This window comes from Mus caroli, chromosome 11, assembly GCF_900094665.2.
Source record: "Mus caroli chromosome 11, CAROLI_EIJ_v1.1, whole genome shotgun sequence".
Lineage (NCBI taxonomy): Eukaryota > Metazoa > Chordata > Mammalia > Rodentia > Muridae > Mus > Mus caroli.
In genome coordinates this window covers 64796737-64808701 of record NC_034580.1, presented here as the reverse complement: position 1 = coordinate 64808701, position 11965 = coordinate 64796737, and the positions used below count along the sequence as shown (strand labels likewise).

Sequence of the window (11965 nt, the reverse complement as noted above, 5' to 3'; positions counted from 1 at the left end):
CTGATGAGAATGCCTTATGGAGCAGAATGACCACACTGGCCGTTATCGTCAGCTGCAGAAGGACACCTGACGTAAGAAGGACACCTGACGTAAGAAGGTTTGACTTACTTTTTTTTTTTTTCTACATCACAGTGGTGGAGACACAGCATGCATGAGGCCAATCCATTCTTTGGATTTTGAGTTTAGATCTTTTCCTGGGCGAGCACTACTATGCCACAGGATTCCTGCTCCAGTTTGCTTCTCTATTGTTGTCACCAGACGGTGACAGAGTCACAGCACACAGTCAGCCACACTATCAAGAGAGACAACAATGACCTATATCACCTGCGGAGAGTAACTTCTAATGGTCAGTAGATTAGATGTATCGTAAATGCATGTGCCAGCCCGAGAGATGGCCGAGTCAACAAAAGGCTTGCCACAGAAGGGTCCGAACCAACGAAAAATATTAATAATAACCTGGGCACAGCATTATCTGACAATAATCCCAGCAAAGGGAGGCAGAGACGGAGGGATCCCTGGGACTTGCCGGCCAGTCAGTCTAGCCAGATAGAAGGTAGAGAGTAATGGAGAAAGACGTTCAATATCAACCTATGGTCTCCACGCATGACAACGTGCAAGCACACACATACAGCACACATGTACAGCTTGCAATGAATTTATCAGGCAAGATCACCCCGTGATAAATGATGAAGCATCCGCACGCTGCCGCCATGGAATTTTCCATTAGTTACTATTTAAGGGTTTTCCTTTTTCTTTTCTTTCTCTTCTGTGGTTATGTAGAGGGGCTCAGACTGTATGGTTATCTTTCAGTTTGCATCTTTCACATAAGTTCTTTAAATTGTTTTTTTTTGGGGGGGGGGACCTCTGGAAGAGCAACACACTTCTCAACTGATTAGCTGTCTCTCTAGCCTGTTTAAATATCATCAAAATGGTCCACATACAGCAACTATGACTTCAAAGTAAGTGATTAGCATCATATACTGAAGACAATCTCCTTGTCAAGAAGCCCCAGTGGGCAGCGTCACCAGCACAAGCCCACGGCAGCCCCGTCAGGCAGGCAAGAGGAAGGGAGACCGTTGGAGACCGCTGGCTGCCTGAGCACAGGGGGAATAGTTCCCTCAACCTGAAGTGACAAATGTTTTTAACAGTGTCTCTTTTCACATTTCCATGTTGAGTTTTCCTCTTGAGACTTCATAGTTTTTCATAGTCCTGATATTAATTACTTGTTATAAATGTTGCAACTATTTCATCCAGGTCTGGCCTAGTGCTTGTTTCTAATTTTAGATGACAGATTTGCCAATCTTTCCTGTAGAGGAAAAATATTATTTTCCTGCAGTGTATTTGTAAAAATATATACATATTATATCATTTATATATATATACATGTATATATACATATGACTATATATTGTATTTTCATGTTATTTATGAGCAAACATTTTGCCCTGTTTTGTTAGTAATTCATGTCTGTAAGTTATCTGTAATTGTCCTCATTCCCACCCTTGGTTATACTAATATATCTTTGCATTCATGTGTCTGTGATCCTGAGCTGGGTATTCACTGCGTTTATTCAGTGTACAAAGCAGTTTCTGTTTGTTGCGATGAATGTCGCAGGCCAGTGTGTTTCATTCCAAGTCTCTGATGCACTCAGCACGGGGGGGGGCGGGGGGGGGCTGCAGTTCCCTGGTGGTTGGTCCTGCCCCCAGCAGACAGAGGTCAAAAATCATCCCATTTTCCAACTGAGACTTTAGGACAGAATAACTAGCTCACGTTGCCGTATCTGTACACAGCGAAGCCAGGCTGCTAGCAGGCTGTGTTATCTGAAGTTCATTCTGTCTTCACAGCTCAGCTGCTGACCTGAGGCTTTCCTAACATGAGCCAACCCACACCCGGTTCCTAATCCCCAATGACCAGACAGCTCATGAACGGTTATTTCTCTTCTTTTTACTCTAAAAAAAAAAAAAAAAAAAAAAGCTGACAGAAGAGAACTGCACGCTGGGTTTCAATATGCACCCCTACCACCACCAGGCATCAAACATCATTTCTTAAACACCATTCTTTACCGGTCCTTTAAAAATCCTACCTAAATGAGAGTTCCTGAAGATGGGGAGACCCTTAGGTAGGCTCTACCAGTTCTAAACCTCAGCAGCTCAAGGAATTAAGGATATAAATGAGGGGAAGGAAGGTTCCTAATTAGCCTTGTCCAACTTTGTCTCACAGACCCAGCGGTAGGGCCTCCTGCAGACGTCGTCATTCCAGCGGCCATCCGTCGTGAAGTGGGCGCAGTCCTCGCCCCCTCCAAGCCCATGTCCGTACCAGTTATCCGGCTGCTCTGGTCTCCAATTCCTAGAGACAGAAGATGGCTGTGAGCCCCAGGAGATCAGACTCTCAGCCACGTCGCCAGCCTTGGGACCCCCGGCCCAGGATGACACCAGCTACCCTGCCCGCAGACCCACACTCACTTGAAGCCTGTCTCGTAGTCTGTTCCATCCACCCATTTCCAGGGCCCATTCTGGTCAGTTAGGCCAATCCAAGTGTTTAAGGGGCCCATGTGGCGCTGGACGAAGTTCTGAGGAAAGAAGCAGACTTGGTGACCTCTCCTTTCCACCATCTAGCATCCCAGAAGAACTCAGCTCAGCGTGGCCTCACCTGTTCATCCCCGGAGGTCACCACCACCAGGTGGGCATTTTCCAGCTGGCAGTACTTGTCAGCTTCGGTCCAAGACCTCACAGAGGTGGAGAACCAGTAGCAGCTGCCTTCATACTCTACCCAGTTGATGGGGCAGCAGGTCATTTCAGAGCCTGAGGTGAGGGAATGCAGGGTGAAGGGCTGAGCTGCTGCCAGGGTGGGGTGCTCAAGGAAGTGGGACTTGTACCCCCACCCCTCACCCCTCACCTTTGCCCCGAAATGCAGCCATCTGGCAGCTCAAGCTTCGCACGTCAGACACTAACTGCTTCACGTGCAGTAGCAAACTGGAGTGATCTGGAGGGGTGGGAGGGTGGATGGGGGGGGGGGAGTGGCAGAGGACAGGAGGAGGCAGAGAGAAGAGGGGAGGAAGATGAATGAGGTGAGTGTGAACACTGGAGAACAATCAATCATCACAGGCTCCCTAGCCAAAACTTTGACCTAGGCTGTGAGATTTGGCCCCGTGTCAGACCCCTCCCCCCACCTGACCTCCCCCTCCTCTCTCTCTCTCTCACCCTCACCCTCTCCCTTCCCTCTTTCTCCCCCTAACCTCTTACCCCTTGCCCCTTATTCCCTCTTCCAACCCTCCTCCCCCTCCCCCCTCTTCCTCCCCTCCCCCTGCACCCTTACCTTCAGTCAGATCCTTCTGCTGTTTTTCCATCTTCGACTCCACTGACTTCATCTTTCTTCCCACACTACTTCCTAGAGGATAAACTTGTTCAAAGTCCTGACAACCCCACCACCCCTCACCCAGACCCAGGCCCCAAACCCAGCCCCCCCCCCTCACCCTGGGTGCTCAAGGCCTTGACCTGGTCCTCAGTGCTCACAGTGAGGTTGCTGAAATTCTGCCTTAGAGCCAGCAGATCTTCCCGGAGTTGGGAATCTAAGCAAGAGAGGATGTGAGTAGAGAAAAATAAGTTGTCTGTGTCCACCAACCACCGCACCCACCGCTCGCTCACACACACCCGAAGTTGCCCCCTTTCTCTGCCCAGCCCTGGCCACCCACTTTGGGATGTGATCACACAGACAACCACCAGCAACAGGATGCTGAGGCTCAAGGAGAGCAGGAGGAGGCGGGATCCAGAGCAGAGTCGCTGCAAGAGCCGTGGAGTGGGAGGAGGCCCTGCAAGAGAGTGTATCAAGAGTTCACTACCCGGGCCAACCTAAATCCCGAGGTACTAGGAAGAGCGCAAACTAAATTCTCCAGTAGACTAAGAGGAGCCGTATAGATTAAGAAATGCGGGCCGTGGGCAACCCTGCAGGGCCTAAAGAAAGATAGGGAAGAAAGGGGGTTATCAGAAGTGCAAAGCTTTGACCTGCCCTAGCATTCCCGAAGCCCCGGACCTCTGCTGCCACCCTGTGGCATAATATTGTCATTACAGACGGTGAACCACGCCTGGGGAGTGATTGCTCCACCAACGTGTAGGAAGGGTGGGTTTCCTCCTCTTTCCGTGACTCCTGTGAGTCTTTGGTTGCATGCAAGGTGAAAAGGTGAGCCTCTCCCACCAAGGAAGAAAATGACACTCAGTCCTGTCGGTTGGCCTGCCGGCTTTCCCTCCTGCCCCACCCCCCGCGCCCCGTTTCCCCTCCTGTGCTCCTTCCTGCATAAAAGCCCACTGCCCACCTGGGATACCTCAAGAGCTCTGTATTTGTTTGTACAGGCACACGACAGTCCCTGCTCAGAGGACAAAGAAGCAGGGAGAGCAGATGCTTCGTCTTTCATCCGTGCTGAGACCCTCAGCCCCCTCTCCAAGGGTCCCTTAAGTCAAACTGATCCTGATCACCCCCCATCCCCACCTCCACCTCCACATACACACTGTTGAAACTGAAAAGGAAAGGGACCTAATTTCAGACGGGGCTGACAATAAGCTCATGCCCCCAACCTTCAGTAGTCCCCACACCTTGGATCCACCCTCTGCCTGGGGTCTTGAGAAATGGGTAACATTGGGAGGAAGCTTAGACATCTGTCACTGAGGACGCCAACACTATGCCCTGTACCCGATGTCCCAGCAAGAGTGATGCAGCCACTGTTTTCTGAGTGTATGGAACAGAGCTAGGGATCTCCACAGGACACAGGAGCTGAGTCAGAGGGACAGAGCCATTGATGCTCTCCTCCAGAGGGGAGCACCCCTCGCCTCTCTGAAAGGGAGCACCTCTCACCTCTCCGGAGTTGATGATGGTCATTATCATTGTCCAGGTGCTGGAAATCTTGATAATCCTTTGTCATGATGGCACTGGATCCGGACCTAGGACAGCCACGTTTAGAGCCTTTAGCGCTGAGCCAGGGCTGACAGGCTTGGAGCTGGAAGAAGTCCAGTCCCCTTTTACATCTGACTAGGTGAACATGCTTTCTGTCTCCCCTAACCCTATCTGCTCCCAAGCCTGACATCCAAAAATCTATCCTCTAGCTGGACATGGTGACACATGCTTTTAATCCCAGTATTCAGGAAGCAGAGGCTGGTGGATCTCTGTAGGTTCGAGGCCAGCCTGGTCTACAGAGTGCGTTCCAGACTAACCAAGGCTATATTCTGTCTAAGAAAAAAATATCTCCTCTCCCATTCACACACACTGCGCATGTGAACCCGTCCAGCCACTCTCTCTTGACTGTCACCCATCCCTTCCCCTCCTGCTGTACTTACTGAAGGTCCCTCAGCACCACAAAGAGCCCAGTCTAAGGAGGGGGCTGAAGCCTGAAGAACCAGGTGAAGAGCCCTGGGCAATGGGAGGGGAGGGGACAGGGTCCATCCAGGGCCCATGTGTGTCTGAGCACGCTGAACCTGGCATCACCAACACCGGGACTTTGGACCATAAACAGAGGTAGAAATAGACTTGGAACTGGGGAGGTATAGGGGAGGAAGGAAGGCATGGGTGACCTCTATTCTATTTCTCAGAAAGGGAGAGTCTACACACACACACATGCACACACATATACGCATGCACACCCGCATGTTCAATACTCGTTACCTTTTTGTGGGTGAGACAGGCCTTAAAAGGCTAGGGAACAGTTTGCTGCTTCCCCTCAGAGCCCTCCCCCTTTTGGTCCTGAATTTCCCAGAATTGTCCGTATCTCCAAACATCCCTGACCAGGATCAGAGGCACCAACTGATTCCCCGCTCTTGCCCAATCCTGCCCTGTGACCTCGGTGTTATAATTGCAAGCTGTAGATTCCTGGGGTCTCAGCTCCAGGCTCCTCAGCCCTAACCTGACTGACTCACTCTATGGTAGTCCTCCAAGCAGCGCAGTGATAACAGGAGGAGCAGCTCCCCCCTGGGATCAGGGCCAAGAAATCACTGATTCTACCATATGCCCCAGGGCTTCAAACTTTCTCATCCCCAGAGAACAACCCATTCTGCAGGCAAGAAAGCTGAGGCTCTGGAAGACAAGGGCTTCTCAAAACCACACTACACAGAAGAGCACAGACTAACACCCGGGCAGCCCAACTCAGTGCCCTGTGTGCTGCCTCCAGCACCTCACTTAGAACAGGATCCTTAGCTGTCCCACGCACCAGGTCCCCAAATCCCCAGAGAGGTTTAAACATGGCCCCTCACGGTCCTGAGAGCTTCAGAGAGGCCTGTCAGAACTCAGGCTTGGGACAAGAGCAGTATTCAAAATATAACCGGCCTCCTGTTAGGCTCCACAGTAAGGAGTGGCCTCTGTGGCCGTCTAGAGCCTGTGAGCTATTCAGGAAGGCACTGCTTACATAAATCCAACCACTCTGTGCGTCCTTGCTTGTCTGTGTCCTAAAAATCCGCATGTTTACATGAACCGGGCTTGCTGCCAGCGATTTTGGTGAAAATTGGGCCATTAATTTAACACTCTCTGATTTTGCCACTTACAATCTAGTTTATTCTGGCAAGCAAACAGACACGGATCCAGTCTGAATAGTAGCTCTACTCATAGAGGTAGGGACTAGCAGGGGGCACCGAGCCTCTTGCTCTGTCAGTGCTGTAGAGACCTCAGCCCTAGCTTGTAAAACTGGAAAATGCTGTAAACTCAGGATTTTTGCATCTTTCTATTTGCATTTTGTCCTGGAAGAAGGCATTTTGAAATACGGTTCATACCTGAGAGCCATGCCCTAAGCTCATGGATCAGAGAGCAGTACTGGACTAGTGTTAAAACACATGTTTGAATAAATGTTAAGTGTGGATTGTGGATGTATGGATGAGTGTGTGTGTAGTTTTTCATCCCTTTTCAATAGATTTCTATTTAGAGAGATACATTTTATAATATATATTATACGTATACTATGTATACGTATATTATATATACATATATATCCATCCCATTGGATATATATGTTATATATTATATATACATATATATCCATCCCATTGGATATGTGTACCAGTCATTTACCACAAAGTGAGTACCCCACAACTTAGCAACTTAAACAATAAACACAGACCATCTCACTGTAAAGGTTAAAGTGCAGCTTCGACCATTGGTTCTGACTCAGAATCTCTCCTGAGGACACGACCATGATCTCAGTCAGTGCTGTGTTTGTTGAAAGACTGGACTAAGGCTGGAAAATCAACTGCCAAAGTGACTCACTCATAGGACAGGCAAATTACTGCGGGTTGCTGCTTGGACTCCTGTTCCTCACCACACAGGCCTGTCCACGAGACTGCTTGAATGTCCTCCTGACATGACGGCGGGCTTAGCACCACACAGCCCATCATTTCCATGCCGTCCTCTGGTCTCCCAGGTCAGCCCTCCTTATCATGGAAAAGAACCACACACAATGTAAGTCCCAGGAGGCAAGAAGCCCTGGGACCTTCGAGGGGCATGTAACCACATATCAAGGGCTCAGAGATCTCTTACGGATAGACCTACATGATCAACATATTTAGAGACTGTGTGGCTATATTCCAGGGGCATGAAGAGCTGCAAGTTGAGCTGGAGGTGCCATGACTTGGCGGTAGAGAGTTTCCCTGGCATGCCCAAAACCTTGGGCCCAATCCCCAGGATTTCAACAAAGGGAAGGGGAAGGTGCAGGCAACACAGTGATGAGGCCAGATATCTAAGGGATATAGTGGCCTGGCCTTGGTGTGGAAATTGGGTCGGTCGGAGGGGCTAAGTGGCCCAGAGGCAATGAGATTGGTCAGTAGTATGCCTTGGAAGGGTATATCTCATCCTGGGACTGTCTGTCTGTCTCAATCTCTGTCAATCTCAAAAAATCTCTCTCTCTCTCTCTCTCTCTCTCTCTCTCTCTCTCTCTCTCTCTCTCTCTCTGCACTCTAGCCGCTCTGAAGTCAGCAACTTTCTCTACGTCACACCCCCACAGTGCCATGATGTTCATTCTTGCCACAGGCTCAAGGCAACCAAGCCAGGCATGGGTGGAGCCCACCCATGGGTGGAGCCCACTGAAACCCTAGGCCAGGGCAAACCTTTCCTCCTTTGTCTTCCCAGGGATCTTTTCGTAGCAGCAGCAAACGTAGATGAGATCCCTGACCAGAGGAGGGCAGAGAATGAGCTCCAGTGCTGCCAGCTGGAGCTGCAGGAGACCAAGAAGAAAGAGAGAAATGAGTCTCCTTTGGGGGAAAGTAGAAACAAGAAAGATTTTTCAGGTTGTGAAAGGCCCGGACAGCTACAAAGCTGAGGAGGAGTGGGCCAAGGTGAGTGTGTGATGCTAAGGATGAACAAGGGGTGCCAAGGATGGGGGCCCCAGAAAGGGGTGGGGGAGAAGCCTGAAGCCTGTTATTAGACTATTCTGGGCTCATCTGAGAAGCTGGATTAATGCCCGTCTCAAGGGTTTGTTGAAGTTAAACACAATGAGTCGGTTGTACTTAGTTCCGCAAGAGCCCATGCCGAGCGCTGTGTACTGAGCGCTGTAATGGTTTCTTCTCACCAGCAGCCCAGCAAGAGTTAGACTGTGTCTTGGTTACTTTTCTTGTGCAGTGAAGAGACACTATGGCCAAGGCAAGTTGTTGAAATAAGTAAATAAATAAGGCATTTGGCTAGGGGCTTGCTTATAGTTTCAGAGGATGAGCCTGTGGCCAACATGGCAGGGAGTATGGCGGCGGCAGTCAGACGCGATGCTGGAGCAGCAACTGGGAGGGAGCGCACATCTGATCCACAAACAGGAGACAGAGAGAGCAAGACTGGGTGGGATTTTTAGACCTCAAAGCCTGTCCCCGAGTGACACACCTCCCCTAACAATGACACGCCTCCTAATTCTTCCCAAAACTGTTCCACTAACGAGGGATGAAACATTCAAACCTATGAGCCTACGAAGGCCACTCTCATTCAAACCCCCACAGATTAGAACTCTCAGCTCCAGAAAGGGCATGGGGATACACGGGACAGATCCAGGGGCTCTGCACACTACAGAGAGCAAAGTCGGGGCCCTGGAAACACAATGTCCGAGCTCAGATAGCCCCTCCTGTTTCATAAAGGAGACCTCCATCTGGAGCCGCCTTCCAAGTCACGGGCACTTCCAAGGTCATGTCTAATATGATAATACTACCTTGATCTTACCCCAGACTTGGAGAATAGGACCTCTTTGTCAACCCCCTCCCTCAGCACCCTTGGCCTCCAGAAGATCTCGAGATGAGGTGACCCAGCATTGAATGCCTGTGAGCCCCATAGCTGGGAACAGTCAGGTAGAGCCAGGGCTGAGCTGAAGCCAGAGAGCTTATGTGATAAATGCTGGCTACGAAGGCTGAGGTAAAGCTGAAGGAAGACAGGGACAGCCAGGGCGAGAAGAAGATGGGCCCCTGCACCAACTGCAGTTGGAACTGACACCTCCTCAGGGGCCTTAGGGCCCCAACCATACAGTTGACAGGGCCCTCCTCTGGAGACAAAAGAAGCCCGAGCTACCCAAGTCCATCGGGGTCCCTCTCTATCCCACCTTGTCCCTCACCCCAAGTTTGCTGCTTTAAAGCAATTGGAGTTCTCTGGCCCCAATCTTTCTGTCTCTTTCCTTTCAGAGGGTGATGATTTAAGAGAAGGTTTTAAAATACCGAATGCTTTGGGGTTTATGTAACATTCAGGTTTATCCAATAAGTGAAGAGACTCGGAGCCGATCGTGTACCACGTGACCACTTCCTACTGAACACCACATCCAGGGCTAAGGGCTTTACAGGCACCATGCTGTGTATTCCTCTTAAGGACACAGCTAGGTAGGCAGTTATTGCTGCCGCTTTACAAGTAGGGAACCGGGCCAATGGCTTAGGCTTCTTGCCCAAAGGGTCAAAGACACTCTCCTATCAATGCAGGCAACTACCTCTGGGTTCTCTAGCGCCCCCTACTGTACGTTCTCTCCTGGCACCTGGAGCCCTCTTGCCAAAATAGAATCCTGCCACGCTGATAGCTTCTCTCTTTCTGATTGTTGTTTTGTTTTTGGTTTGGGGGTTTGTATTTTTGTGTGTGTGTGTAACATTTATTATTGAACGGATGTGAGCACACAGAGGTCAAAGGACAACGTCTTCTTTCCTTCCATCATACGGGTCCCCTATGAGGACTTGAACTCGTATCACCAGGCTTGTCAACACACACCTTTTCTCACTGAGCCATCTCTCCACCCCCTTTGGCAGCTTCCCATGGCACTTGGTCTAGAATGTCTGTAAAGGCCTATGAGCCTGATCCTGCTTGCTTCCCTCCAGCCTGCTCTGCCCCTGTGCCTTCCTCTGCCCTCCAGGCTTCCACACCTAAACCCTACTTGTTGATGTTCTTCTAGGCATACTCCACCACCTGTCTTTGTTTATTTTTCAATACAGCATTGCTCCGAGGGAGGCCACATGCCTAAACTAGCCCTGGACAGATGTCCAACCGTCACTTTGTTTGCTTAATAGCACTCATCGATTCTAATTATCTGCATCTGTTTTCATTCTGGGATTTTTTTTTCCATCCCCACTGATGGACCCAAGTTCCCTGAAACTGGGGGTGTAAAACATACATTGGCACCAAAAAAAGATCCAATGAGGATTTGGTGAAAAACAGAAAGGGGTTAAGGAAAGAGAAGCCAGGGTTTGAATCCAGGTCAGCTTAGGAGTCTGGGTCTCTTTTCTGCCTTCTGGGGCTGGGGAGGTGGCTCAATGGTTAGGAACACCAGCTGCTCTTACTGAGGACTTGGGTTTGACTCACGTGGTGACTCACAACCATCTATAATTCCAGTGCCAGGGACCTGATACCCTCTCCTGGCCTCTGAGAGAACCAGGCACACACAGGGTGCCCAGAAGCACATACAAGCAAAACACTCATACACATAAACTTTTTATTTTTTTATTTCACCATGCATATGAATATTTTGCCTGCCTGCATGTACGTTTACTGTGTGTGTGTGCCTGTTGGATCTCCTGGATCTAGGATTATAGATAGCTATGAGGCACCATGTGGGTATTGGGAATTGAACCTGGGTCCTCTGCAAGACCAACACATGCTCTTGACCTCTGAGCCATCTGTCCAGCCCCACACATAAAAATCTCAAATTAGGAGTTGGAGAGATGGCTCAGCAGTTAAGAGCATTGACTGCTCTTCCAGAGGTCCTGAGTTCAATTCCCAGCAACCACATGGTGGCTCACAACCTTCTGTAATGGGATCTGATGCCCTCTTCTAGCGTGTCTGAAGAGACTGACAGTGTACTCACATGAAATAAATATAAATCTTTTTTAGAATTTTTAGATTAAAACATTTTCAATCTGGTGCCAAGAACAGAGATGCATGCCTTTAATCCCAGCCAATAAGAGGTGGATTTCTGAATTTGAGGCCAGTTTGGTTTATATAATGGGTTCCAGGAAAGCCAGCGAGCTACACAAAGACCCTGTCTCAAAAAAAAAAAAAACAAAAAACAAAACTTTTTTTTTCTAATTTGCCTCAAGGGACCAAAGGAATTGGGGATGCAGTTCAGTAGTAGAACATCTGCCCAGCCCATGGCCCTACACAGGGAAACACACTCTGTAGACTTGAAATAAACTTCACACTGCTAACCATGCTCCCTCAGATGAGGAGGCAACTTTTAAAACCACGTGAATTTCTCGATGTGCAAATTTGTCAGGTACACAGATCGTTCACATCACTTAAAAATAACGAGCGGCAGGGACGATGATGGATGCCTGCGATCCCAACACTCGGGAGGTGGAGGCACAAGGGTCAGGAGTTAAAGGTCATCCTTGCCTACATAACAAGTTCAAGACCAGGCTGGGAACCTGAGACCCTCCCCCACCCCCACTCCCACCCCAAAAATTAAAACAAAACAATGAGGTGGCAAGCCATCTCTCACTGATACTAGCCACCGAGCCCAGAAACCTGAGTTGGATCCTTGGAACCCACATGGTGAAAA

At 49.5% G+C, this 11965-nt stretch overlaps 1 protein-coding gene across 2 annotated transcripts; it reads right to left on the bottom strand.

Annotated features, from left to right (window-relative positions):
• Positions 1-1929: 1929 nt before the first annotated feature.
• On the bottom strand, positions 1930-5746 carry Asgr1 (asialoglycoprotein receptor 1). Of its 2 annotated transcripts, none has more exons than XM_021175400.2 (9): positions 5325-5492; positions 4846-4931; positions 3692-3808; positions 3473-3568; positions 3316-3387; positions 2896-2982; positions 2650-2801; positions 2463-2569; positions 1930-2346 (listed from the first exon to the last, which is right to left on the bottom strand). In XM_021175400.2, the coding sequence occupies exons 2-9, from the start codon at positions 4910-4912 to the stop codon at positions 2190-2192; spliced, it is 855 nt and encodes a 284-aa protein (XP_021031059.1). In that variant the 5' UTR covers positions 4913-4931; positions 5325-5492; the 3' UTR covers positions 1930-2189. The 2 variants fall into 2 exon arrangements, with proteins under 2 accessions (XP_021031059.1, XP_021031060.1); XM_021175401.2 differs by lacking the exon at positions 5325-5492 and adding an exon at positions 5650-5746 and having other exon boundaries at positions 1949-2346.
• Positions 5747-11965: the final 6219 nt, after the last annotated feature.